The following is a 26,488-nucleotide window of genomic DNA, read 5'->3' as shown; positions in this document are numbered from 1 at the left end:
TCACGCCTGGCCCCAAAATACTATTTTTATTGGAAAAGTAAATGCTTAATTATAGGACGTATCTTTAAGTTTTTTGAATTTTGTTAGTCTAGAATTAACTTTTTTGGAAACCTGAGTTAAGATTCTGTAAGTGATGTCTTATTTAAAAACCAATTAGACCAGGCGCAGTGGCTCACTCCTGTAGTCCCAGCACTTTGGGAGGCTGAGGCAGGCAGATGATGAGGTCAAGCGGTCAAGACCATCTTGGCTAACATAGTGAAACCCCGTCTCTACTAAAACTACAAAAATTAGCTGGGTGTGGTGGCGCATGCCTATAGTCCCAGCTACTCAGGAGGCTGAGGTAGGACAATCGCTTGAACCCGGGAGAGTTTGCAGTGAGCCGAGATCACACCACCGCATTCCAGCCTGGTGACAGAGCAAGACTGTATCTCAAAATAAAAAACAAAGAAACAAACAGAAAAATAGTAACCCAGTCAAGGAAAATCTTACCTAATTTGCCATCTTAAAACCTAGTTTTACGGGGTTTTTTGTTTGTTTTTGTGGAATAAAGCAACACAATACTTTTGTGGTTTTAATAACGAAAGTTCATGACCGGCCTGGGTAACATGACAAAAAATTTTTTAAATTAGCCAACAGGCATAGTGACCCAAACCTGTAACCCGAGCACTTTGGAAAGCCGAGGTGGGTGGATTGCTTGACCCCGGGAGTTCGAGACTAGCCTGGGCAACATCATGAAATCCACCTCTAGAAAAGTACAAAAATTAGCCAGGTGTCGTTGTACGCACCTGTAGTCCCAGTTACTCAGGAGGCTGAGGTGGGAGGATAGTTTGAACTCAGGTGTCCAAGATCAGTCTGGGCAACACAATGAGACTCCTGTCTCCAACAAAAACAAAAACCTTAGCCAGGTGTGGTGGCATGTGCCTGTAATCCCAGCTACTCGGGAGGCTGAGGTGGGGAAGATCGCTTGAGCCCAGGAGACAGGCTGGAGTGAGCCACACACTGCATTCCAACATGGGCGACAGAGCAAATTGCCATCTCAAAAAACTAAAAATAAATTTCTAGGCCAGGCACAGTGGCTCACACCTGTAATCTCAGCACTTTGGGAAGCTGAGGTGGGTGGATCACCTGAGGTCAGTAGTTCGAGACCAGCCTAGCCAACATAGTGAAACCCCATCTCTACTAAAAGTACAAAAATTAGCCGGGTATGGTGGTTGGCACCTGTATGTAATCCCAGCTACTTGGGAAGCTTAGGCAGGAGAATCGTTTGAACCCAGGAGGCGAAGGTTGCAGTGAGCCAAGACCATGCCATTACACTCCAGCCTGGGCAACAAGAGCAAAACTCTGTCTCAAAAATAAATAAATAAATTTCTAGTTAACATTCTTAGCAAAGAAATAGCAAATTGAGTGTAAACATTATATTTGTTGTTGGATTTAATAAAGCAAACACAAATCCTAGTATTTTCTAGCATAATTTACCACATTCTTCTGTTTTGATGTCTTTGAAATGTTATTTAGGAGAGGAGAATCACGTCGTATGTTTTTGTTTCATAATGTATGCTCTTAGATGGCAGTTAAACAGGGAAACCAACTGCAGATGCAAGTCCATGAAGGGCACCACGTTGTTGATGAAGCCCCGCCCCCAGTTGTAGGAGCAAAACGACTAGCTGCCAGGGCAGGGAAGAAGCCACTTGCACATTACTCTTCACTGGTGAGAGTCTTGGGATCAGACATGAAGACCCCAGAGGATCCTGCAGTGCAGGTATGAAGGGTATGGCCCAGTCTATCCAATATCTTTTCTTTTTTTTTAAATAAAGCTGAATAGGTTTCTTTATTTTATTTATTTATTTTTTTTTTTTTTGAGACGGAGTCTCGCTGTCTCACCCAGGCTGAAGTGCAGTGGCACGATCTTGGCTCACTGCAAGCTCCGCTGCCTCTCGGGTTCATGCCATTCTCCTGCCTCAGCCTCCCGAGAATCTGGGACTACAGGCGCCCGCCACCATGCCCGGCTAATTTTTTTGTATTTTTAGTAGAGACAGGGTTTCACCATGTTCGCCAGGATGGTCTCGATCTCCTGACCTCGTGATCTGCCGGCCTTGGCCTCCCAAAGTGCTGAGATTACAGGTGTGAGCCACCGCGCCCGGCCCTTTTTATTATACTTTAAGTTCTGAGATACATGTGCAGAATGTGCAGGTTTGTTACATAGGTATACACGAGCCATGGTGGTTTGCTGCACCCATCAACCCATCATCTACCTTAGGTATTTCTCCTAATGCTATCCCTCCCCTACCATCCCACCCTCCGACAGGCCCCATGTGATGTTCCTCTCCCTGTGTCCATGTGTTCTCATTGTTCAACTCCCACTTATGAGTGAGAACATGCTGTGTTTGGTTTTCTATTCCTGAGTTAGTTTGCTGAGAATGATGGTTTCCAGCTTCATCTGTGTCCCTGCAAAAGACAAGAACTTACCCTTTTTTATGGCTGCATAGTATCCCACAGTGTATATGTGCCTCATTGTCTTTATCCAGTCTATCATTAATAGGCATTTGGGTTGGTTCCAAGTCTTTGCTATTGTGAATAGTGCTGCAATAAACGTATGTTTGCATGTGGCTTTATAGCAGAATGATTTTTAACGCTTTGGGTATATACCCAGTAATGGGATTGCTGGGTCAAATGGTATTTCTGGTTCTGGATCCTTGAGGAATCGCCACACTGTCTTCAACAATGGTTGAAATAATTTACACCCCCACCAACAGTGTAAAAGCGTTCAGTTTCTCCACATCCTCTCCAGCATCTATTGTTTCCTGACTTTTTTTTTTCTTTTTTTTTTCTTTTTTTTTTTTTGAGACGGAGTCTCGCTCTGTCGCCCAGGCTGGAGTGCAGTGGCTGGATCTCAGCTCACTGCAAGCTCCGCCTCCCGGGTTCACACCATTCTCCTGCCTCAGCCTCCCGAGTAGCTGGGACTACAGGTGCCCGCCACCTCGCCCGGCTGGTTTTTTGTATTTTTTAGTAGAGACGGGGTTTCACTGTGTTAGCCAGGATGGTCTCGATCTCCTGACCTCGTGATCTGCCCGTCTTGGCCTCCCAAAGTGCTGGGATTACAGGCTTGAGCCACCGCGCCTGGCCTTTTCTTTTTTTTTGAGTCAGAGTCTTGCACTGTCGCCCTGGCTGGAGTGCAATGGCGCGATCTCGGCTCGCTGCACCCTCCACCTCCCGGATTCACGCGATTCTCCTGCCTCAGCCTCCCGAGTTGCTGGGATTACAGGCGCACACCACCACACCTGGCGAATTTTTTGTATTTTTAGTAGTGACAGGGTTTCAGTATGTTGGTCAGACTGGTCTCGAACTCCTGACCTTGTGATCCACCCTCCTCAGCCTCCCAAAGTGCTGGGATGACAGGCGTGAGCAACCATGCCCAGCCCTGTTTCCTGACTTTTTAATGATTGCCATTCTAACTGGCTTGAGATGGTATCTCATTGCATTTCTCTAATGACCAGTGATGATGAGCTTTTTTTCATAGGTTTGTTGGCCTCATAAATGTCTTCTTTTGAGACTGTTCAAAAAAAGTGGTCCTTTACCCACTTTTTGATGGGGTCGTTTTTTTCTTGTAAATTTGTTTAAGTTCCTTATAGATGCTGGATATTAGCCCTTTGTCAGATGGATAGATTATAAAAATTTTCTCCCATTCTATAGGTTGCCTGTTCACTCTGATGGTAGTTTCTTTTGCTGTGCAGAAGCTCTTGAGTTTAATTAGATCCCATTTGTCAATTTTGGCTTTTGTTGTCATTGCTTTTGGTGTTTTAGTCATGAAGTCTTTGCCCCTGTCTATGTCCTGAATGATATTGCCTAGATTTTCTTCTAGGGTTTTTATGGTTTTAGATCTTATGTTTAAGTCTTTAATCCATCTTGAGTTAATTTTTGTATAAGGTGTAAGGAAGTGGTCCAGTTTCATTTTTCTGCTTATGGCTAGCCAGTTTTCCCAACACCATTTATTAAATAGGGAATCCTTTCCCCATTGCCTGTTTCAGTCTATCCACTTTCTAGATTTATTTCTCATTGTCTTTGTTGTAAGATTTGCATATTTATCAGAGATTTGGGAATTATTGTGTTCCTCTCTATCTCTGACTTTTGAAACTGGTAATACTTTACTTCTGTAGAAGGGGAGCAGGCTGGAGACTTTGTTTTCCTTTAGTACGCCTTCATACTGTGACTTTTTAAAAAATTATATACTTGTATGATTTCACAAAAGAAGCCTCAAAATAATACACTCAGGGAAAAGTATTTTAAATAGAAAAAGTAACCTCTAACATCTCGGCTTGTGTTTTCTCCCAGTCATTGCCACTTGCTCCATGTGACACAGACCAGCCTCAAGACAAGCCCCCAGACTGGTTCACAAGCTACCTGGAGACAGTGAGTGTTCTCTCTCGCTTAGGTTTTAACTGCGGTGTTGGCACAGGTGGAATGTGGAAGAAATAGAAAACTGAACCCAGATGGCTGCTGCCTCTGGTACACGTGAAGAGTGGTAGCTTATAATTTCCAAACTTAGAACCGTTCCAGTCTAGAAAGCTCTAACCTTTGCAGTGAAGTGCCAGAAAAAGAGGGAGTCTAATTCTAAGCATGTAAGGGAGAGGGACAAATCTCTGCTTGAGAAAAAGTTAGAAATTTACTTATCAAAAGGATTTTTTGATATTTTCTTCGAACCAGTTTGGCTCTAGAAGGAAAAGACCTTTTGCTATGTTTCTGTCTATTCAGTAGCAGTTGTTTGTTGTGTTTTTGTGTTATACCAGAGACAGTTAGGTTTCAGATCTATTGATATCTTCACACTTTTTTCCAGTATTGGAACTGAGTTTTTTCCCCACCTTCTGCTCCATATTCTAGTTCAGAGAACAAGTGGTTAAAGAAACGGTTGAGAAGCTTGAACAGAAATTACATGAAAAGCTTGTCCTCCAGAACCCATCTTTGGGTTCTTGTCCCTCAGAAGTCTCAATGCCTACTTCAGAGGAAACATTGTTTTTGCCAGAAAACCAGTTCAGCTGGCATATTGCTTGCAACAACTGCCAAAGAAGGATTGTTGGTGTCCGCTACCAGTGTAGGTAAGCAGTTGCTTGGGAGTAGCTAGCTAGTGATAGACCTTACAGCATTTATCTCCCTGGCTTTCTGTGTAGGTAAAGGGAAATTGATTGTGCCCTGTTTCTGAGCATTAGATGTCATAGCTGTGAGTTGGAAGCACAAGCTACTCTTCACCCACATGCTTTGTGGGTTGTGCTATTCAGATTTTTTTGTTCAAACGTGCATTTGGATTAGCAAAGCCAGGCAAAATTATGTTCCCCTGAGCACACAAAATTAGATCACTAAGGGTAGTTCCTCGGTTATTCCAAATGCCTTTTTGTTTTCTTTTTTCTTTTTCTTTTTCTTTTTTTTTTTCTGGTGACAGCGTCTCTGTCACCCAGGCTGGAGTATAGGGTGCAATCACGGTTCACTGCAACCTCACCCTCCCACGCTCAGACAATCCTCCCACTTCAGCCTGCTAAGTAGCTGGGGCTGCAGACATGGACCACCATTCCTGCCTCATATTTTTAAAAATTTTTTTTTAGAGATGGGGTCTCCCTATATTGCCCAGGCTGGTCTCAAACTCCTGGACTCAAATGATCCTCCTCTCCATGGCCTCCCAAAGTGCTGGGATTATAGACATGAGCCACTGTGCCTGGCCCCATATACTTTCACATCTTACCTTCCTCCCATAGATTTTCCTTTAAAATGGATATGGGTTAAGTGTTGTTATCCTCATTTTATTTGTTTATTTATTTATTTATTTATTTATTTATTTATTTATTTTGTGAGACGGAGTCTCGCTCTGTCTCCCAGGCTGGAGTGCAGTGGCGCGATCTCGGCTCACTGCAAGCTCCGCCTCCCGGGTTCACGCCGTTCTCCTGCCTCAGCCTCCCGAGTAGCTGGGACTACAGGCACCCGCCACCGCACCCGGCTCATTTTTTGTATTTTTAGTAGAGACGGGGTTTCACTGTGGTCTCGATCTCCTGACCTTGTGATCCGCCCACCTCGGCCTCCCAAAGTGCTGGGATTACAGGCGTGAGCCACCGCGCCTGGCAATCCTCATTTTATTAATGAGGAAAATTGAGGCATGGCATAGTCAGATGACATGCTCAGGTTACCAGCTAGTTGGTACTGGAGCAAACATAGAAGTATGGTCTTATATCTCACTACCCCAGGTACTTCCTATTCTGCCCTTGTGTATTGTGCCATTCTTTACCCACAGCCTATGCCCATCTTACAATATCTGTGAAGATTGTGAAGCAGGGCCATATAGCCACGACACTAACCATGTCCTGCTGAAGTTGCGGAGACCTGTTGTGGGCTCCTCTGAACCATTCTCTCACTCAAAATACTCTACTCCTCGTCTTCCTGCTGCTCTGGAACAAGTCAGGTAAAACCCTCTACTTGGAGATGCTTATTCTCTGACTTCTTGGTTCTGGTGACAAGGTGTGAATCACAAAACTGCAGATAGTCTCCTTAGTTCTGCTCATTTTCAGTTGATGTGCAATAATGAAGACAGTTATCCAAAGTTAATGAAATAGAAATAATAACTATAAAAAGAAATTAAGAAACTAAGCTGGGCACAATGGCCCATAACTGTTTTATCAGCAACTTGAGGGGCCAAGGTGGGAGGATCGCTTGAAGCCAAATATATAGACCAGCCTGGGCAACATAGCAAGATTCCGCCTCTACAAAAAAAATTATTTAAATTAGCCAGGCATGGTGGTGCATACCTATAGTTTCAGCTACTTGGGAGTCTGAGGTGAGCAGATTGCTTGAGCCCAGGAATATGAGGTAGAAGGGAGCCATGATTATACCACTGTACTCCAGCCTACGTGACAGAGTGAGACCCTGATTCTGAAACAAAAAAAGAAATTAAACTAGAAGCTGACACTGATGGAGATTGCAATTGGCTCCACGTAGCTTCAGAATTTATTTGTGACTTTCTTTTAAGACTTGCTTTTATTATCTCACAGGCTCCAGAAACAGGTTGATAAGAACTTTCTTAAAGCAGAAAAGCAAAGATTGCGAGCTGAGAAGAAACAACGTAAAGCAGAGGTCAAGGAACTTAAAAAGCAACTTAAACTCCATAGGAAAATTCACCTGTGGAATTCAATCCATGGACTCCAGAGCCCCAAGTCTCCTTTAGGCCGACCTGAGAGCTTGCTCCAGTCTAATACCCTGATGTAAGCCCAGGGCTGGGGTGGGAGCCAAAACTTTAGGCCCAGCTCTCTGAAACTGGAACTTCAACCAACTTCCGTCTTATTTATTGGTAGCCCTTAACACCCAAATCCTTAAAAATTCCCATTATCTGGTCTTAGTTTTTTTGTTATTGGCTTTTTTGTTTGTTTTTGTTTTTTGAGACGGAGTCTCTCTCTGTTGCCCAGGCTGGAGTGCAGTGGCATGATCTTGGCTCACTGCAAGCTCTGCCTTCTGGATTCACGCCATTCTCCTGCCTCAGCCTCCCGAGTAGCTGGGACTATAAGCGCCTGCCACCACACCTGGCTAATTTTTTGTATTTTTAGTAGAGATAGGGTTTCACCGTGTTAGCCAGGATGGTCCTGATCTCCTGACCTTGTGATCCACCCGCCTTGGCCTCTCAAGGTGCTGGGATTACAGGCGTGAGCCACTGCGCCGGCTTTTTTTTTTTTTTTTGAGACGGAGTCTCGCTCTGTCACCCAGGGTGGAGTGCAGTGGCGTGATCTCGGCTCACTGCAACCTCCGCCTCCCGGGTTCAAGTGATTCTCCTGCCTCAGCCTCCTGAGTAGCTAGGGTTACAGGCGCATGCCACCATGCCTGGCTAATTTTTGTATTTTTTTCAATAGAGACAGGGTTTCACCATGTTGGTCAGACTGTCCTCGAATTCCTGACCTCAGGATCCACCCGCCTTGGCCTCCCAAAGTGCTGAGATTACAGGCGTGAGCCACTGTGCCTGGTCTGGTATTAGTATTATTAAAGGGTGGTTTGGTAGTTGTTTGTTTGTTTTTTTTTTTTTTTTTGGAGACAGAGTCTCGGAGTCTCATACTGTCGCCCAGACTGGAGGGCAGTGGCACGATCTCGGCTCACTGCAAGCTCCACCTCCTGTGTTCACACCATTCTCCTGCCTCAGCCTCCCAAGTAGCTGGGTCTACAGGTGCCCGCCACCATGCCCAGCTAATTTTTTTGTATTTTTTAGTAGAGACAGGGTTTCACCGTGTTAGCCAGGATGGTCTCGATCTCCTGATATCGTGATCCGCCCGCCTTGACCTCCCAAAGTGCTGGGATTACAGGCGTGAGCCACCACGCCCGGCCACATTTGGTAGTTATTTTTGACACTTGTTTTGTTTCCTTCTTCAGAAAGATAGAAACCACTAATGTTCAGAATGGTGGGGTCCCTCTCTTCATTGGAGGCAGTCTGGAATTGAAGCAAAAGGAACAAATGTTTTAAAAGCCTGACTCTCTAGGTGTTGTATTTATGGGCCCTTTTAATTACTCTTACCGTGACTTTTTTAGCTCAGGAGTGAGACCTATCCTCTGTTTTGTTTTATTGTTTTAAGTTTGTCAGAAAATTTATTGTTTATGATATGTGGTCCTATACTAGTAATATTAGTATTATTTTTAAGGCAAATGGGTTAGTGCATTTTCAAGAGTCACAGCCAGACTCTCAAGCCAGTGTGAGATATTCTGAAGACTTCACACCCAACAGCAAGTGACTAAGCATCTGAATTTCTATTCAGGCTCCCTTTGCAACCCTGTACCCCCGTTATGCCAATGCTCAGTGCAGCATTTGTGGATGAGAATTTGCCTGATGGGACTCACCTTCAGCCAGGAACCAAGTTTATCAAACACTGGAGGATGAAGAATACAGGAAATGTGAAGTGGAGTGCAGACACAAAGGTAATTTTTCCCACAAAATGTGAAGATGAGGTGATTTGAAGTGGCAGAGTCCTCAGCTGACAAGCTTGCTTTCTCCTCTTACTGTTCTTTTCAGCTCAAGTTTATGTGGGGAAACCTGACTTTGGCTTCCACAGAAAAGAAGGATGTTTTGGTTCCTTGCCTCAAGGCCGGCCATGTGGGAGTTGTATCTGTGGAGTTCATTGCCCCAGCCTTGGAGGGAACGTATACTTCCCATTGGCGTCTTTCTCACAAAGGCCAGCAATTTGGGCCTCGAGTCTGGTGCAGTATCATAGTGGATCCTTTCCCCTCCGAAGAGAGCCCTGATAACATTGAAAAGGGCATGATCAGCTCAAGGAAAGCTGATGATCTCACCTGCCAGCAAGAGGTGAGCCTTGACTGACAGGCTTTGGCCCAGTATCCAGATCATAGTTAGAAAGGACATGGCTAAAACTAAAAGAACCCACTCATAGCTAGTTGTTTTCCAGAAACCTTGAAAGGTTAGCATCTCCCCCTGCCCCCAACACATTTCTGTGCTGATATTTGGCCTCTTCCTTAGGGTGTTTATTTTAGTGTCTTTGTTTTAGTGTCTTTAGGGTCTTGCCACAGGCAGTCCCTGAATACTTTTGTACCTCTTTGTAATGTTGGCTGCTCAAGGGAAGAAGGGGCACCTGGCCTGGCCTGGCCTGTGGAACTGCTGAACTGATAGCTTTTCTCCTTAATATCCATCTCTCCTGAAATACTGTGTGTGTGTTTCCTAAATACTAATGAAGTCTTGCCCTGGTTGCTACTTAGTGCACAGTTTTTTAATGCAATTTCTCTGTATTAGTGGGGCAGAGTGTTTACTGCTTAAAGTTACCCAATGTTAATTTTCTGGTTTTGACTATTATAGTTAATGTAAGTTGTTGTCATTAGGGGAAGCTGGGTGAAAGTGAATTCTCTCTGCTGTTTTTACAGCTTTTCTATAACTGTAAAAATATATCAAAAACATTTCTTAAGTTTTTTAAGATATAGAGGTACAGCAGCGTTTTTATTTTTGGGGGCATTGTCAGCCTGCCTCTTCAGTTCTGTTGAAGGCCTAAAATTTGTCTCAATGGTTTGTCTCTATAGGAAGCTTTTCTTCTGGCTAAAGAAGAAAGACAACTTGGTGAAGTGACTGAGCAGACAGAAGGGACAGCAGCCTGTATCCCACAGAAGGCAAAAAATGTTACCAGTGAGAGGGAGCTCTACATCCCATCTGTGGATCTTCTGACTGCCCAGGTGGAAGATTCAGCACTTTGAAGGGCAAGGGACAGAGGGAGAGAGCACAGGAGAGAAGGTGGTAGAGCCATAGGCGGTAATCAGGAAATCAGAGATATGCCCACTTTGATCTAGTCCGGTATATTTAATGGGAAGGAGATCACCCATGGAAGCAAATTTGTAAACTAGATGTTTCCTCTTTGAATTGGGAACTCAATCCTGTACTTCCCCACAAACTCCCTTTAGTGGCCTCTTCACTTTGGCCTAGCTGATTCTCCTTTTTACCTGCTGCATTTTCTCTTTCCTGCCATTTGGTTATTTCAACACCTAATTCCTATTTAACTCTTCCTTTTTCACTTGTCTGGAGACAGGCATGAATTTGAACAGAGTTGAATACAAGACGATGTGGAAATGGTCTACAGATCCCATCAAGACGTGGCTCCAGCATGCACTCCAAACAGCCTAACATTGTCTGTCTTTTTTTATAGGACCTGCTGTCGTTTGAGCTGTTGGATATAAACATTGTTCAAGAGTTGGAGAGAGTGCCCCATAACACCCCTGTGGGTAAGAATGCCACTCATTTCATCTTGTTCATCTTACTAATAGGCACACAATACCACAGCCTAGACGCTGGTAGTGTTTTATTCTGAGGAAATGGCAAGGAATTCTCCCTCAGTAGGACAGTAAAGCAGCAATCATGGATCCGTTTTCCTTCTTTCCTGTCCTTTCTCAAAAGCAACAATATGCTGGGCATGGTGGCTGGTGTCTATAATCCCAGCTCTTTGGGAGGCCAGGGCAGGAGGATCACTTGAGGCCAGGGTTTGAGACCAGCCTGGGCAACATGGTGAAACCCCCATCTCTACAAAAATTACTTTTAAGAATTAGTTGGGCATGGCCAGGCACGGTGGCTCACACCTATAATCCCAGCACTTTGGGAGGCCAAGGCGGGTGGATCACAAGGTCAGAAGTTCAAGACCAGCCTGGCCAAGATAGTGAAACCCCATCTCTACTAAAAATAACAAAAATTAGCTGGGCATGGTGGCAGGTGCCTATAATCCCAGCTACTCGGGAGGCTGAGGCAGAGAGTTGCGTGAACCCAGGAGGCAGAGGTTGCAGTGAGCCGAGATCTTGCCACTGCATTCTAGCCTGGGTGACAGAGCAAGACTCCATTTCAAAAAAAAAAAAAAAAGAAGCAATGATACAAGTTTGTGCAAGGCTTTTCCACTGTAAAGGAATCCTCTTCTCTTTTTTTCTCTAGACATTTTGTCCTTTTGTTCCTTTATATTCATGGTTTTGTATCTTGGCCACAGCTTTCCAGGCTAAATAACTGTGATTCTTTCTGCATTGATTGATCTGAGATATTCTGCATACTTATTGGTCTGGAGAAATTTTCTGTAAGAGATCTCAAAGCATATCTTGGTTTATTTTAGTTCTGCAGGAGGCAAGAAGCCTGCTAAGTGCTACTTCTGGACACTGACTATTGATGATATGATGCTTTCTCTTGATTGATCGTTCCTCTCTTCATTCTCCAGATATGACTCCCTGCATGTCTCCTCTGCCACATGACAGTCCTTTAATAGAGAAGCCAGGCTTGGGGCAGATAGAGGAAGAGAGTGAAGGGACAGGATTTAAAGCACTTCCTGGTAAGGGATTAAATATTTGTAAAGTATTTACATCCTTCCTTTCCATACCATACTCTATTTTACAGCTATCCCCTACTGACCTTACTTAGCATGTAAATGGGCTTTCTTTCTATAGCATCTCATGTTTTGCCTCACCTTCACGTGGCACAGATAGCAGCTATTCTTTGGTTTAGTTTTAGCATGGGTAATGACTGGTGAACATTCCTCAGCACTTTAAACACTAAGTGCAGACAAGGTTCATATGTCTTTCAGATTCTACAGTGTCAGTAAAGAGAAAGAGTCAGAACATTGCTTCTGTGGAGGAAGCAGAAGAAGACCTGAGTGGGACCCAGTTTGTGTGTGAGACAGTAATCCGATCCCTTACCTTGGATGCTGCCCCAGACCACAACCCTCCTTGCAGACAGAAATCCTTGCAGAGTGAGTGTCCTTGCATTTCCCCCACCTAGCAGGGTGACACCTGAATCATGACTGCCAGACTTGATGAGTTAGATGTACTCTTCTTCACTGAGAGTGAAAGGAGAGTGAATCTTTGTTAGAAATTGTGATCTTGTTTGTGTCTTTAGACTCTACATATGCTACCTGACTGTTCTGATTAGAGCATCAGGAGCAAAGAAGCCACCATACTCCTTTTTCTGTCTTCTCGGGCAGAATTACAGCTGCACTCCACAGTGGAATAGCAGCCAGTTGTGCTGCCTGGATTCTGCAGTAAGGAATCTTCCTGTAATTTGACAGAGCTCCTTAGCAAAGACCCCTCTGGGTAGCTGAGTTGTCTGCTTTCTCCAAGGGCAGCAGTCCCAGAAACAGTGGATAGAAACAGGAGTACCAAACAAAGTTTCTCAAGGTTAAATTCTGCTGTAATAAATGCCTTTATAGGCCGGGCACAGTGGCTCACGCTTGTAATCCCAGCACTTTTAGGAGGCTGAGGTGGGTGGATCATCTGAGGTCAGGAGTTCGAGACCAGCCTGACCAACATGGAGAAACCCCATCTCTACTAAAAATACAAAAAATTAGCCGGGCGTGGTGGCTACATGCCGGGGATTACATGCCTGTAATCCCAGGTACTCGGGAGGCTGAGGCAGGAGAATCACTTTAACCCAGGAGGCAAAGGCTGTGGTTAGCTGAGATTGCGCAGTTGTACTCCAGCCTGGGCAACAAGAGTGAAACTCCATCTCAAAAAAAAAGAAAAAGGAATAAATACCTTTATAACAGAAACTTCTAGGTATGAAATAGAACCAAGAGCATATATTTTAAGAAGTATCCAAAAATTCAAATAATACTGTGTCAAAATAATATTGGAGACTCTCTTTATCTATTATAATGAAATTTGACCTATATCTTTAAATATTATTTATCTTACTTTTGTTTAAAATATACATGTAAGGCCAGGCGCAGTGGCTCACGCCTGTAATCCCAGCACTTTGGGAGGCCGAGTTGGGCAGATCACGAGCTCAGGAGTTCAAGACCAGCCTGACCAAAAGGGTGAAACCCCATCTCTACTAAAAATACAAAAATTAGCTGGGCGTGGTGGCGTGTACCTGTGATCCAGCTACTCAAGAGGCTGAGGCAGGAGAATTGTTTGAACCCGGGAAGCAGAGGTTGCAGTGAACCGAGATTGTGCCACTGCACTCCAGCCTGGGTGACAGAGCGAGACTCCATCTAAAAAAATAATAGTAAGACAGTGGCTCATGCCTGTGATCCCAGCACTTTGGGAGGCTGAGGTGGGCGGATCACAAGGTCCGGAGATCGAGACCATCCTGACTAACACAGTGAAACCCTGTCTCTACTAAAAATACAAAAAATAAGCCAGGCGTGGTGGCAGGTGCCTGTAGTCCCACCTAATCAGGAGGCTGAGGCAGGAGAATGGCGTGAACGCGGGAGGCGGAGCTTGCATTGAACCAAGATGAAGCCGTTGCACTTCAGCCTGGGCAACAGAGTGAGACTGTGTCTCAAATTAATCAGTCAATCAAGCAATCAATCAATTGTGCATATCTTTATATTTTTTTCCACATGTGTGTACAAATACATAACAAAAAGGTCTGGAAAGACAATACCAAAATATTCACAGCTGTTTTTCTGATAGGATTTATGGGTAATTTTTTTTTTTTTTTTTTTTTTTTTTGAGATAAAGTCTCACTCTCACCCAGGCTGAAGTGCGGGTAGCAAGTTTATGGCTTATTATAGCCACAACATTCTGGGCTCCCCCCACCTCAGTTTCCCAAGCAACTGGGACCACAGCCACATGCCACCACACTGAGCTAAATTTTTTTTTTTTTTGTAAAGATGGTATTTCGCCATGTTGCCCAGGCTGGTCCCGAACTCCTGAGCTCAAGCAGTCTGCCCACCTTGGCCTCCCCAGGTGCTGGAATTTTAGGCATAAGCCACCACACCTGGCCTGGATAGCTTTTTTTTTTTTTTTTTTTGAGACAGAGTCTCTCTGTCACCCAGGCTAGAGTGCAGCGTCGCAATCTCGGCTGACTACAACCTCCACTTCCCAGGTTCACGCCATCCTCCTGCCTCAGCCAGCCGAGTAGCTGGGACTACAGGTGCCTGCCACCACACCCGGCTAATTTTTTTGTATTTTTAGTAGAGATGGGATTTCAACATGTTAGCCAGGATGGCCTTGATCTTCCAACCTCGTGATCCGCCCACCTCGGCCTCCCAAAGTGCTGGGATTACAAGCATGAGCCACCACGCCCGGCCCTGGGTAGCTTTTTTATACCCTTTCTTACCCCCTCAAACATGATTGGCCAGTTTTCTCCCATGATTGCATCATCTTTGTAAAGAAGAGGAGGAGAATAGGCATGTAATCCTGTAATACTTGTCTCCTAACTTTTTCTCTTTTTATAGCGTTGTTAGTTAGTGTATCCATTTTGGTTTAAACTCTACCTCAGTGTATTAACCATCACATGAAAAGGAAAAGGGAAGGGATGGAGCTGCCTGCTTTTGTGATTCATAGAACTTTTTGGAAGCCTGGGTGTTTCTGCCTACCTTGTTTCTGTGAGCTTTGATTCTATTTTGTTTTGCATAGTCTTCAACCTTAGAATGTGGTCATAGTTCCAGAACCAGCCCTTCTCGCTAGTTCTTCCCTCTCCTCTGGCTTTCATAATTCTATCTCATGATCCACAAGGCTTTACCAAGTAAGGATAGTACTTAGGCCTGCTTTTAGCTTCCACCTTAAAATTGGTTGCTTTCATCCTTTAGTGAAATTTGCCTTGCCTGAAGAAGGACCACTTGGAGATGAGAGGGAGGAGATTGTCCATATCACTGAGGAAGAAGCTGTCATGGAGGAGGAGGAGGAAGAGGAGGAGGAGGAGGAGCTCAAAGATGAAGTTCAGAGTCAGTCCTCTGCTTCCTCAGAGGATTACATCATCATCCTGCCTGAATGCTTTGATACCAGCCGCCCCCTGGGGGATTCCATGTACAGCTCTGCACTCTCACAGCCAGGCCTGGAGCGAGGTGCTGAAGGCGAGCCTGGGGTTGAGGCTGGGCAGGAACCAGCTGAGGCTGGGGAGAGACTTCCTGGAGGGGAGAACCAGCCACAGGAGCACAGCATAAGTGACATCCTCACGACCTCACAGACTCTGGAAACAGTGCCCCTAATCCCAGAGGTAGTGGAGCTTCCACCGCCACTGCCCAGGTACCACTCACAGCCCCCTCAGCTGGGGTGTTCTTCAGAGGTGAAATAAAGAGTGAGAGGAACCAACCTGATCTCAAAAACCTGTTTTTTCCTCAGTATGGGAAGAGACTATTTTCCATAGTAAAGTCTGAATTTAGATGAATAAAGGTTGTATTTCCCAGTATTTGTGGATTCTGGATTTAAAGAAATATTTGTTTTAGTTGGCCTTAAATTATCTGAGTATAGTCTGTCTGCTTATATTTTGATTACTGAGAGCTGGTTTTGTTTTTTGTTTGTTTTGTTGTTGTTGTTGTTTTTGAGACAGGGTCTCACTGTTGCCCAGACTGGAGTTCTGTGGCACAATCTTGGCTCACTGCCACCTCTGCCTCTGAGGCTCAAGCAATCCTCCCACCTCAGCCCCCTGAGTAGCTGGGACTATAGGCATGGGCCATGATACCCAGCTAATTTTTGTATTTATTATAGAAGTGGGGTTTTGCCACGTGCCCAGGCTGGTCGTGAACTCCATCCTCAAGCAATCCACCCACCTGGGTCTCCCAAAATGCTGGGATTACAGATGTGAGCCACTATGCCTGGCTGAGGGCCAGTTTGTAAACACTAACATCCCTGGACCTTCCCTCCTTGTTTTATTGACTCTTCAGTAAAGGCAGCAAAAACTCCACCCAAACAGCTATAATTAGGAAGTTAAATCCATTATGGGAAAAAACACTAAAAAACCAAACAAATTGTTTTCAATTCCCTGGTGAATCTATCTGAATCATTCTTGTCCTAATAGTAGGGAAAATGCTGGAGCCTTGCCTATAATGTAAACCATTCTCCCCAAAAGCTAGACATTTCCATTTATTGACACCACTTGATGTAGGTAGGGACATGAACAGACTGAAGCTAACATTTCTAGCTTGGCTGTGGCTAAAGAGGAAAACGGGGTACAATGTAGCCCTTATGACGGAACCCTAAATCCAGACATGTGATTTGGATCAGAAATGTGAAGCCTCTGTAGAGAATTTGGCACTGCTGTGCTGTGTTTACTATTTCTCCACTAATGCCGTAAGTGTCTTTTCAATTTACTTTCCATATTGTGTCTTTCTGAAAGGAGCCCTCCTTGTGTACATCATCATGGTTCCCCAGGAGTGGATTTACCAGTTACCGTATCAGAAGTTTCTTCAGTCCCTGATCAGATCAGAGGAGGTAATGATCAGCTTTTTCTCTTTTTCTCTGTTCCTGTCTAATGGAAACCAGGTATAAATAGCCTCTCTGTCTTCGTGATTCTTGGCGGTTTTTAGAAACTTGCCCTTCACAGGCTGAGCATGGTGGCTCACACCTGTAATCCCAACACTTTGGGAGACCAAGGCAGGCAGATCACAAGGTCAGGAGTTTGAGACCAGCCTGGCCAACATAGTGAAACCCTGTCTCTACTAAAAAATAGCAAAAATTAGCCGGACATGGTTGTGGGTGCCTGTAATCCCCGCTACTTGGAGGCGGAGGTTGGAGTGAGCCGAGATTGTACCATTGCTCTAGCCCAGGCAACAATGCGAGATTCCATCAAAAAACAAAAAGAATAAACAACTTGCCCTTCACTCTCCATGATCCTCCTGCATACTCTTAATTTCTGTTCTCTGACTGAATATATTGTTAGACCTCATAGAGGCAGTGGAAAGAACACAGGCTTTGGTGCCAAACTAATCTAGGTTCCAGCTCCATCTCCACCTTTCCTGACTAGCAGTTCAGCAGGTTTCTAATGGCTGTGAGTCTGTTTTCTTACTACAAAATATATCAGTGCATTGGGATTATAGAGTTGATTTTTCTGATTCAATAAAGTCATCTTGCATTGCATTTCTGGACAGTTTCTCCTTATCACTTAAACTACCCTTAAAACTTCCCAAATACTTAAAAAAAAAAACAAAAACAAACAAACACTGATCAGATTGCCACCTGCCTCAATAATAGCCTTGCTTGAGTTAGGAAACACTAGGTGCTTATGGATGCTGCATCTAACCAACAGCTCTTTTGCTTTTAGAGCCCAGAGGCTCATCAGGACTTGTAAACAGCAGACAGAAGAGCTATGACCACTCAAGGTAACAACCTTGTACAGTCTCTTTCAGAAGCAGGTGGATATCCTAGTATTCCTTCTGCTTAAAATAGCCCTTCACAGCATATACCCATCTTCAGAGGGCAGAGAAGGGGAACCTCGTTCCTTCTTGTTCTTATTTCTTCTTAAGCCTTTGAGCAACACTGAACAAAGGGCTAAAGCTGATGTTTAAGAGTGTTCTATTTGAGAGGCCGAGGCAGGTGGATCATGAGGTCAGGAGTTCGAGATCAGCCTGGCCAACATAGCGAAACCCCGTCTCTACTAAAAATACAAAAATTAGCTAGGCATGGTGGCGGGTGCCTGTAATTCCAGCTACTCAGTAAGCTGAGACGGGAGAATTGCTTGAACCCAGGAGGCGGCGGTTGCACTGAGCTTAGATCGCGCCATTGCACTCCAGCCTGGCTGACAAGTGAAATGACGTCTGAAAAAAAAAAAAATGTTTTATGTTCCAGACAAGAAAGTAATGTCCCCAAATTATCTCACCCTTAGCACCGGGGAAAAGGTAGAGAGGTTAAGCCCAGTATACATCTAAATAATTTTTTCTTGGACCTACCTGGTTCTCTGTTCCCACTCATATTAGGCCAGTGCCCAGAAAATCACATTTCCTTTGCAAGGTGTTTTCTCTGAGAGAATAACTGAGCAGACAAACTGTTGATATCCTGGTGTGTCCTCAATCACATTAATTTTCAGCTAGGAGTGAGAGCCGTCATGGTTACCAGAGTGGTGCGTTTCCTGCGGTGCCCATATCTTGCACCAGTAGAGCTGGGCCCTCCATCAAACCATGATCTGTAGCTATAAAGCTGATATGAAAGCAATCGTGTTCTCTTTTTACATCTGATTTTTCTCTCTTAAGGAAATCTTATTTTCTTTCAAGGATTAGAGCCCAGATTATCTTGTAAAAAGGTAGTGATTTGTGTTTCTTTGGGGAGATAATTTGGTTTTCTTCTATAGGCACCATCATGAGAGCAGCATTGCTGGAGGACTGGTGAAGGGGGCTTTGTCTGTTGCTGCCTCTGCATACAAGGCCCTGTTTGCTGGGCCACCCGTCACTGCACAGGTCAGTGTGTGTGTGTGTTTTATTTTCCTGAATCTCAACTCCATGTCACCAGTGAAAGTGGTGACATCTGTCTGGGTTGAAGAGTAACATGGCATTGTGGAAAGGGCATAGGCTTTAGATTTAGTCTTTGGTTAACACACAACTCTGCCACTTTTTTTTTTTTTTTTTTTTTTTGAGACGCGGTCTTGCTCTGTCGCCCAGGCTGGAGTGCAGTGGCGCAATCTCAGCTTACTGTAAGCTCCGCCTCCTGGTTCACGCCATTCTCCTGCCTCAGCCTCCCAAGTAGTTGGGACTACAGGCGCCTGCCACCACACCCGGCTAATTTTTTGTATTTTTTTAGTAGAGACGGTGTTTCACCGTGTTAGCCAGGATGGTCTCAATCTCCTGACCTCATGATCTGACCGCCTCGGCCTCCCAAAGTGCTGGGATTACAGGCGTGAGCCACCACACCCGGCCAACTCTGCCACTTTCTAACTACATGACTTTAGCCAAGTTACTTACGGGAAAGAAAGAGAAGAATCTATTATTGATGATCTATTAATATTTTCTATAGAGAGAAGCTGTTCCAGGTGTTGGCACTATGGCATGAATAAAACACCAGTTCTTGGCCTGGTATGGTGGCTTTTACCTGTAATCCTAGCACTTTGGGAGGCCAAGGTGGAAGGATTGCTTGAGCCCAGGAGTTTGAGACCAGCCTGGCCAACATAGTGAGACCCCCATCTCTACAAAAAATTCAAAAATTAGATAAGTATGGCCAGGTGCGGTGGCTCATGCCTGTAATCCCAGCACTTTGGGAGGCCGAGGCGGGCAGATCACGAGGTCAGGAGATTGAGATCATCTTGGCCAACATGGTGAAACACTGTCTGTACTAAAAATACAAAAATTAGCTGGGCATGGTGACGCGTGCCTGTAATCCCAGCTACTCAGGAGGCTGAGGCAGGAGAATTGCTTGATCCAGGGAGTCAGAGCTTGCAGTGACTCCAGCCTGGTGACAGAGTGAGACTCCATCTCAAAAAAAGAAAAAGATAAGTATGATGGCATGCACCTGTAGTCCCAGTTATTTGGGAAACTAAGGTGGGAGGATCACTTGAGCCCAAGAGGTTGAGGCTGCCATGGTGAGCCACAATGGAGCCACTGCACTCCAGCTTGGGTGACAGAGGGAGACCCTGTCTCAAAAAACAACAACAGGCCAGGAGCGGTGGCTCAAGCCTCTAATCCCAGCACTTTGGGAGGCCGAGGCGGGCAGATCACCTGAGGTCAGGAGTTTGAGACCAGCCTGACCAACATGGTGAAACCCTGTCTCTACTAAAAATACAAAAATTAGCCAGGCGCGGTGGCAGGCGCCTGTAATCCCAGCTACTCAGGAGGCTAAGGCAGGAGAATCACTTGAACCCAGGAGGCGGAGGTTGCGGTGAGCCAAGATTGTGCCATTGCACTCCAGCCTGGGGGACCAGAGTGAGACTCCGTCTCAAAAAAAAAAAAAAAAGACTCTGAGTCTTGCCTAAAAACTATGGGAAACAAGTGAGGTGCATGAATACTTAAAGTACATGAAGTACATAAAGATACTATGTTGGCCGGGCGCGGTGGCTCACGCCTGTAATCCTAGCACTTTGGAAGGCTGAAGCGGGCGGATCACAAGGTCAGGAGATCGAGACCATCCTGGCCAACATGATGAAACCCCGTCTCTACTAAAAATACAAAAATTAGCCGGGCACAGTGATATGTGCCTGTAATCTCAGCTACTTGGGAGGCTGAGGCGGGAGAATCACTTGAACCTGGGAGGTGGAGGTTGCAGTGAGCCGAGATCGTGCCACTGCACTCCAGCCTGGGCAACAGAGCGAGACTCCATCTCAAAAAAAAAAAAAAAAGATACTATGCCTGTGCTATCAGACAGATGAAACACTTCAGCCTGGTGTGCCCAACTAAGGCTTTCTGGTAAATGATGCCTGAACTGAGTCCTAAATGACAGAGTAAATGTTCATCAGGAAAGAGGGAGAGAAGGATCATTATAGACAGTGTAGCCAGTAAAAACGACTTGGAAATGTGAGCATGGAGTGTGAATCTGGTCTGAGAAGAAGAGTGACGAAAAAAGACCAGCTGGGCTTGGTGGCTCACACCTGTAATCCCAGCAGGTTGGGAGGCCGAAGCGGGTACATTATTTGCGTCCAGGAGTTCAAGACCACCTTGGGCAACAGGGCAAAACCCTGTCTCTACTAAAACTATAAAAAATTAGCTGGGCATGGTGGTATACGCCTGTGGTCCCACATACTCAAGAGGCCGAGGTGGGAGGATCACTCCAGCCTGGGAGGCAGAGGTTGCAGTGAGCTGAGATCGCACCACTGAACTCCAGTATGGGCGACAGAGTGAGACCCTGTCTCAAAAAGAAAAAGGCCGGGTGTGGTGGCTCACACTTGTAATCCCAACACTTTGGGAGGCTGAGACAGGTGGATCATGAGGTCAGGAGTTCGAGACCAGCCTGACCCACATAGTGAAACCCTATCTCTACTAAAAATACAAAAATTAGCTGGGCATGGTGACTTGCCTGTAATCCAAGCTACTCAGGAGGCTGAGACAGGAGAATCGCTTGAACCTGGGAGGCGGAGGTTGCAGTGAGCCGAGATTGTGCCACTGCACTCCAGTCTGGATGACAGAGCGAGACTCCATCTCAAAAAAAACAAAAAAAAGGAAATCCCTAAGAGAATCCACATGTTGGTGGAAAGGAAGGGTAGAAAAGATAATTAAGAGATGAAAATGGCATAACTTTGAGATGATGATTAAGTGGCTAAAAAGAAGTCAAGGATAGGCTAGGCACAGTGGCTCACATCTGTAATTTCAGCACTTTGGGAGGCCAAGGTGGGCAGATTACTTGAGCTCAGGAGTTCAAGACCAGCCTGGGAAACATAGTGAAACCCTATCTCTACAAAAAATACAAAAAAATTCGCCACACTTGGTGGTGCACACCTGTAGTCCCAGCTACTTGGGGGACTTAGGTGGGAGAATAGCTTGAGCCCCAGAGGCAGAGGTTGCAGTGAGCTGAGATCATGCCATTGCACTCCAGCCTGGGCAACAAAGCCAGACACTATCTTGGGGCGGGGTAGGGGAAGTCAAGGATAAATCCCAAGTTTCTGGTTTAGTACCATTTATTAAGATAAGACATGCTGGGAAGGATGTATTTGAGCAGAAGAGAACTAGGTCAGTTTTGCTGGACAGTGTTGAGTTTGTGGCATATCCAGGTAAAGGTAAAGATATCCAGAGTGCAGCTGGATATATAGTTGTCCCTCAGTATCTATGGGGGTTGACTCCAGGACCCTCCATGGGATACTGAAATCCATAGATGCTTAAGTTCCTTATATAAAATAGTGTAGTATTTATATATAACCTAGGCATATCTTCTTGCTTACTTGTTTAGTTTTAGTTTTTTAGAGACAGGGTCTTGCTGTGTCGTCCAGGCTGGAGTGCAGCCTAGAACTCTTGGGTTCAAGCAATCCTCTCACCTCAGCCTCTTGAGTAGTAGGGACTACAGGTGGGCACCACCATTCCTGGCTAGTTTTTTAAAAATATTTTTGAAGAGATGGGGTTTCACTATGTTGCCCAGGGCAACTAACTCCTGGCCTCAAAACAATCCTCCCACTTCAGCCTCCCAAAGTACTGGGATGACAGGCTTGAGCCACTGCATCCAGCCCATCTCATATACTTCATCTCTACATTACTTACAATACCCAATACAATGTAAATGCTATATAAATAGTTGTTATACTGTATTGTTTAGGGAATAATGACAAAAAAGTCTGTATGTGTTCCTTTTTTTCTTTTTTTTTTTTTTTTTTTTTTGAGACGGAGTCTCGCTCTGTCGCCCAGGCTGGAGTGCAGTGGCCGGATCTCAGCTCACTGCAAGCTCCGCCTCCCGGGTTTAAGCCATTCTCCTGCCTCAGCCTCCCGAGTAGCTGGGACTACAGGCGCCCGCCACCTCGCCCGGCTAGTTTTTTGTATTTTTTAGTAGAGACGGGGTTTCACCGGGTTAGCCAGGATGGTCTCGATCTCCTGACCTCGTGATCCACCCGTCTCGGCCTCCCAAAGTGCTGGGATTACAGGCTTGAGCCACCGCGCCCGGCCGTGTTCCTTTTTTTCTCTCCAAGTATTTTCAGTTCTTAGTTGATTGATCCATAGATGAGGAACCCACAGATATGGCAGGCCAGCTGTATCCATCGAGATCACAGGGGAGGGATTTGGCCTGGTGATACAGGCTTGAGAGTCACTTGCCTACAGATTATAGCAGGAGCCATCTGATGGGATGAGGTGTTGCAGGAATAATGGGGAAAGCAAGAAGCAACCTTTAAGGATCAGGGAAAGGAATACTCTGAAAGAAAACTGGGAACTAGGGGGAAAATGAAGAGAGAGTTCTATGCTGGAACTTAGGGAAGGTTGTTTTAATAAGGAGGACATGGTCAACAGTGTTAGATGCTACAGAGAGATGTGAACCGGTGGTGAGGAATTTGAGAGTGGAAGTATGCCACACTTTGAAATAGCTAGGCTACAGCAGGCAGAAGGTAGGATACATAAGAAAAGAGGAAACATTTTTAAAGTTGGGTGAGACTTTAGAGATGGGCAAGCTAGTAATGAAAGAGGTTAACAATAAAGATGAGAGACAGATTGGAGATGGAGAAAGATTTTTGAAGTGGTGAGAGGTAATGAGATACAATGCAAGGTACATTCCATTAACCTGCAAAGGAGGATGGGTAATCTATTCTGAAATAAGAAGGTAGAAGGGAACAGTGGAATCAGGTGTGGAGGGAAATGCTTAACATGTTTGCATACTGTTCTCATCTTTACATACTTTCTCAACAACCCTGCAAAGTAGGAGGTATGATATATCTTCAGTTCATAAAGTAATCAATAGCACAGTTGGTTAGTAAATGGAAGATTAGGGTTTGAGTCTAAGCCTGTCTGTCTCCAAAGTTAATAATCTTTCTGCTATACAGCTTCAGTATCCCCAGTCTGTGAAATTATGATAACAGAACCAGAGGCCAGGCAAGGTGGCTCACATCTATAATCCCAGCATTTTGGGAGACCAGAGTTCAAGGATCACTTGTGCCCAGAAGTTCAAGACCAGCCTGGGCAACATAGGGCAGACCTCATCTGTAGTAAAAAATTTAAAAATTTGCCAGGTGTGGTAGCGCGGACCAGTGGTCCCAGCTACTTGGAAGGCTGAGGCAGGAGGTTCATTTGAGCCCAGGAGGTTGAGGCTGTAATAAACTGTGTTCACACCACTGCACACCAGCCTGGGGAACAGAGTGACACCCTGTCTCAAAAACAAACAAAAAAACAAGCGTTTAAGGATTTAGGAAGGTAATGCTTCCACCATAGGGCTTGAATGAATGAATGTTAAATTCCTCTTACCTATTCTTTTTTTTTTTTTTTTTTTTTTTTTTTTGAGACAGAGTCTCACTCTGTTGCCCAGGCTGGAGTGCAGTGGCACAATCTCAGCTCACTGCAAGCCCCACTTCCCGGGTTCACGCCATTCTCCTGCCTCAGCCTTCCGAGTAGCTGGGAATACAGGCACCTGCCACCATGCCCGGCTAATTTTTTGTATTTTTAGTAGAGACAGGGTTTCACCGTGTTAGCCAGGATGGTCTCGATCTCCTGACCTCGTGATCTGCCTGCCTCGGCCTCCCAAAGTGCTAGGATTACAGGCGTGAGCCACCGCGCCCAGCCCTTCTTACCTATTCTTTTGGAGGAGAAAAAATCAAGAAGCCTTCCCAGGTTGTAATTTCCCAAGGGTTTTTTTTTTTTTTTTTGTCCAGCTCCTCTGCATATCTGACAAAATTTCCCATAGCATCTTTCAGTAACACTTTTATCTTGCTCATACTTGCCCCATCATCACAATGACATTTATGTTCACAGGGTCTCCGGGACTTGCTGTCATTCCTTCATCTGGCTGAAACATGCTTCTTCCTGAAAGTTCCCCATGAAGCATTCTCCTAGTTCTAAGTAGTTCATTAGCTCCCCGGTTTCCCTTTTCTCCTCCTTCAAGTACACACATAACTAATCTAAAACAGGGTCTTCCCAGTCGGAACCGTTGGTATCAAGTACACAGGAGTGCCATAGCCTTGAATCTAATTACCTAGTACTTTGAATAAATCTGGAAAGTCTAGTATGCTTACAAGATTATACAAATGTATAAAATAAACATTTAAATTATACAGTTTTTTTTTTTTTTTTGCTTTGCTTGTCTCTACACAGCCAATAGTTTCTGAAGATCAGACAGCAGCCCTGATGGCCCATCTCTTTGAAATGGGATTCTGTGACAGGCAGCTGAACCTACGGCTGCTGAAGAAACACAATTACAATATCCTGCAGGTTGTAACGGAACTTCTTCAGATAAACAACAATGACTGGTACAGCGAACGCTATTGAGGAGTGACCTTGTATTAAATAACTGCCTGCTGCTCAGAGATGATCTTTATTCTGTCATTGGGGTATGGGGTAGAAGCCCTTGCTTATTTTTAATCTGATGAATCTGTGTAGAGCCCATCGTTGAGTTACCAAGACAATACCTGTTATAGTATTTTGGGGAGCAAGTTAAAGACCAGAATTTAAATTTTCACTTTAGACATTGGATGAATAGTATGAAGACAGTTTTTCAATTGATTTGGATAAAACTATTTTAGTGCATTGACAAGTATAACTTCAACTTCATATAGAACCATTTTTCTTTCTGCTTTTATTGAAGTTGAGTGTTTTTCTTTGATTAATGTGGATTTTTTATGGGGATATCTGTTAATTTTCAGGTTTTGAAAGACATTAACCTCGTAAGTTGTTTTTAAGAATTATTCTCATAATTTCTGTAACCCAGCTCAAGCTTCATAGCTATTTGGCATTAAAGTAACACCCAGAGCATGATAGAAATGTTGTTACTCTTCCTCTCTCAAGGAGAAAGTAATTTTCCTGCAAGACTTAATAATTGGCACTGTTGCTTTCTAAAGATTCCGTGGTGCATTCAAGAGTACCCAACTTCAAGGGAATCTCTGCATTTCAATGAAAGGAGGAAGAGTGTGCTGATAAACCCACCAGCACCTTTTGAACAATGTCTATTATAGTAATTTTGCATACATTTTTATTTAAGGGAAAAAATTTAGGTAGTGTGAAATATTTTGCTAATCTCGTAGAAAAGGAAAAAATCCTTCTGTTATTTAAAGGGAAAAGTAAATTTAACAGTTACCTTTTTTCTTAATGTCAGGGCAGATCTTATTTTACAGTACAGTGGGGGAAATAGAAGCATGTGAAAGGCAAAAGGCAGGCTCCTAAATTAATGTCAGTAAAGTTCAGGGTGGGCAAATGAGTGTGTGTGAGGTATAGGAAATGCTGATGACTTCTTTAATGCTTGAAGTCCGTTCAGAGGTATCCAGCCCTAGAAAGCCTAGAACAGGAAGAGGCAGCTGGTATTGTGCAAAACTTGGATGGGGGCAAAGTTGCTGAAAAAGTTTTGGTTTAACCCCAAGATAAGTGAGAAGGAGCTTGTCCATGGACCCAGGTTCTCACTCTGTTTACAGAAGGGAGTTGAGTACAGTTGGTGAAGGAAGAGATAACAAAAAATGCTAAATATTTTATCCATGAAAATGACTTCCAGAAAAGGAAGAATATGAACTCCAGACCGAAGGGGAAAAGATAGTTAAAATAGTATTATCTAACCTGGTTGGTATTTGTAATGAATGGTGATTTTAATTAGTCATTAGCCATAATGATGTTTATTTACAGTATAACTCCTGAATGCTACTTAAATAAACCAGGATTCAAACTGCAAGCCAACCAGGCCGTTCATTATTTAAAACATTTTAATCGGGGCTTGCGGGCAGAAGGTGGAGCGGCAGGGTGTGTGTAATTGGATTGATGGGCGGGACCTGTCT

General features: G+C 44.5%; 1 protein-coding gene across 7 annotated transcripts in view; it reads left to right on the top strand.

Moving 5' to 3' along the window:
• NBR1 (NBR1 autophagy cargo receptor) overlaps positions 1-26,488 on the top strand; it is a 60,266-nt gene that overhangs the window by 13,334 nt on the left and 20,444 nt on the right. For 2 of the 7 annotated variants that reach the window (XM_008012525.3, XM_037993861.2), the window contains exons 6-21: positions 1,565-1,759; positions 4,330-4,407; positions 4,876-5,090; positions 6,272-6,439; positions 7,026-7,235; positions 8,766-8,925; positions 9,020-9,310; positions 10,033-10,182; positions 10,650-10,725; positions 11,694-11,804; positions 12,057-12,221; positions 15,006-15,441; positions 16,532-16,626; positions 17,456-17,513; positions 18,479-18,584; positions 24,825-26,385. In XM_008012525.3, the coding sequence (XP_008010716.3) occupies positions 1,565-1,759; positions 4,330-4,407; positions 4,876-5,090; positions 6,272-6,439; positions 7,026-7,235; positions 8,766-8,925; positions 9,020-9,310; positions 10,033-10,182; positions 10,650-10,725; positions 11,694-11,804; positions 12,057-12,221; positions 15,006-15,441; positions 16,532-16,626; positions 17,456-17,513; positions 18,479-18,584; positions 24,825-24,998 (2,688 nt within the window). In that variant the 3' untranslated portion in view covers positions 24,999-26,385. Of the gene's footprint in view, positions 1-1,564; positions 1,760-4,329; positions 4,408-4,875; positions 5,091-6,271; positions 6,440-7,025; positions 7,236-8,765; positions 8,926-9,019; positions 9,311-10,032; positions 10,183-10,649; positions 10,726-11,693; positions 11,805-12,056; positions 12,222-15,005; positions 15,442-16,531; positions 16,627-17,455; positions 17,514-18,478; positions 18,585-24,824; positions 26,386-26,488 lie in introns of those variants that run through there. The other 5 variants (XM_008012531.3, XM_008012530.3, XM_008012532.3 and 2 more) reach the window with 5 other exon arrangements.

Source organism: Chlorocebus sabaeus, chromosome 16, assembly GCF_047675955.1.
Source record: "Chlorocebus sabaeus isolate Y175 chromosome 16, mChlSab1.0.hap1, whole genome shotgun sequence".
NCBI classification, from domain to species: domain Eukaryota; kingdom Metazoa; phylum Chordata; class Mammalia; order Primates; family Cercopithecidae; genus Chlorocebus; species Chlorocebus sabaeus.
This window is presented reverse-complemented; position numbering and strand designations above follow the sequence as displayed.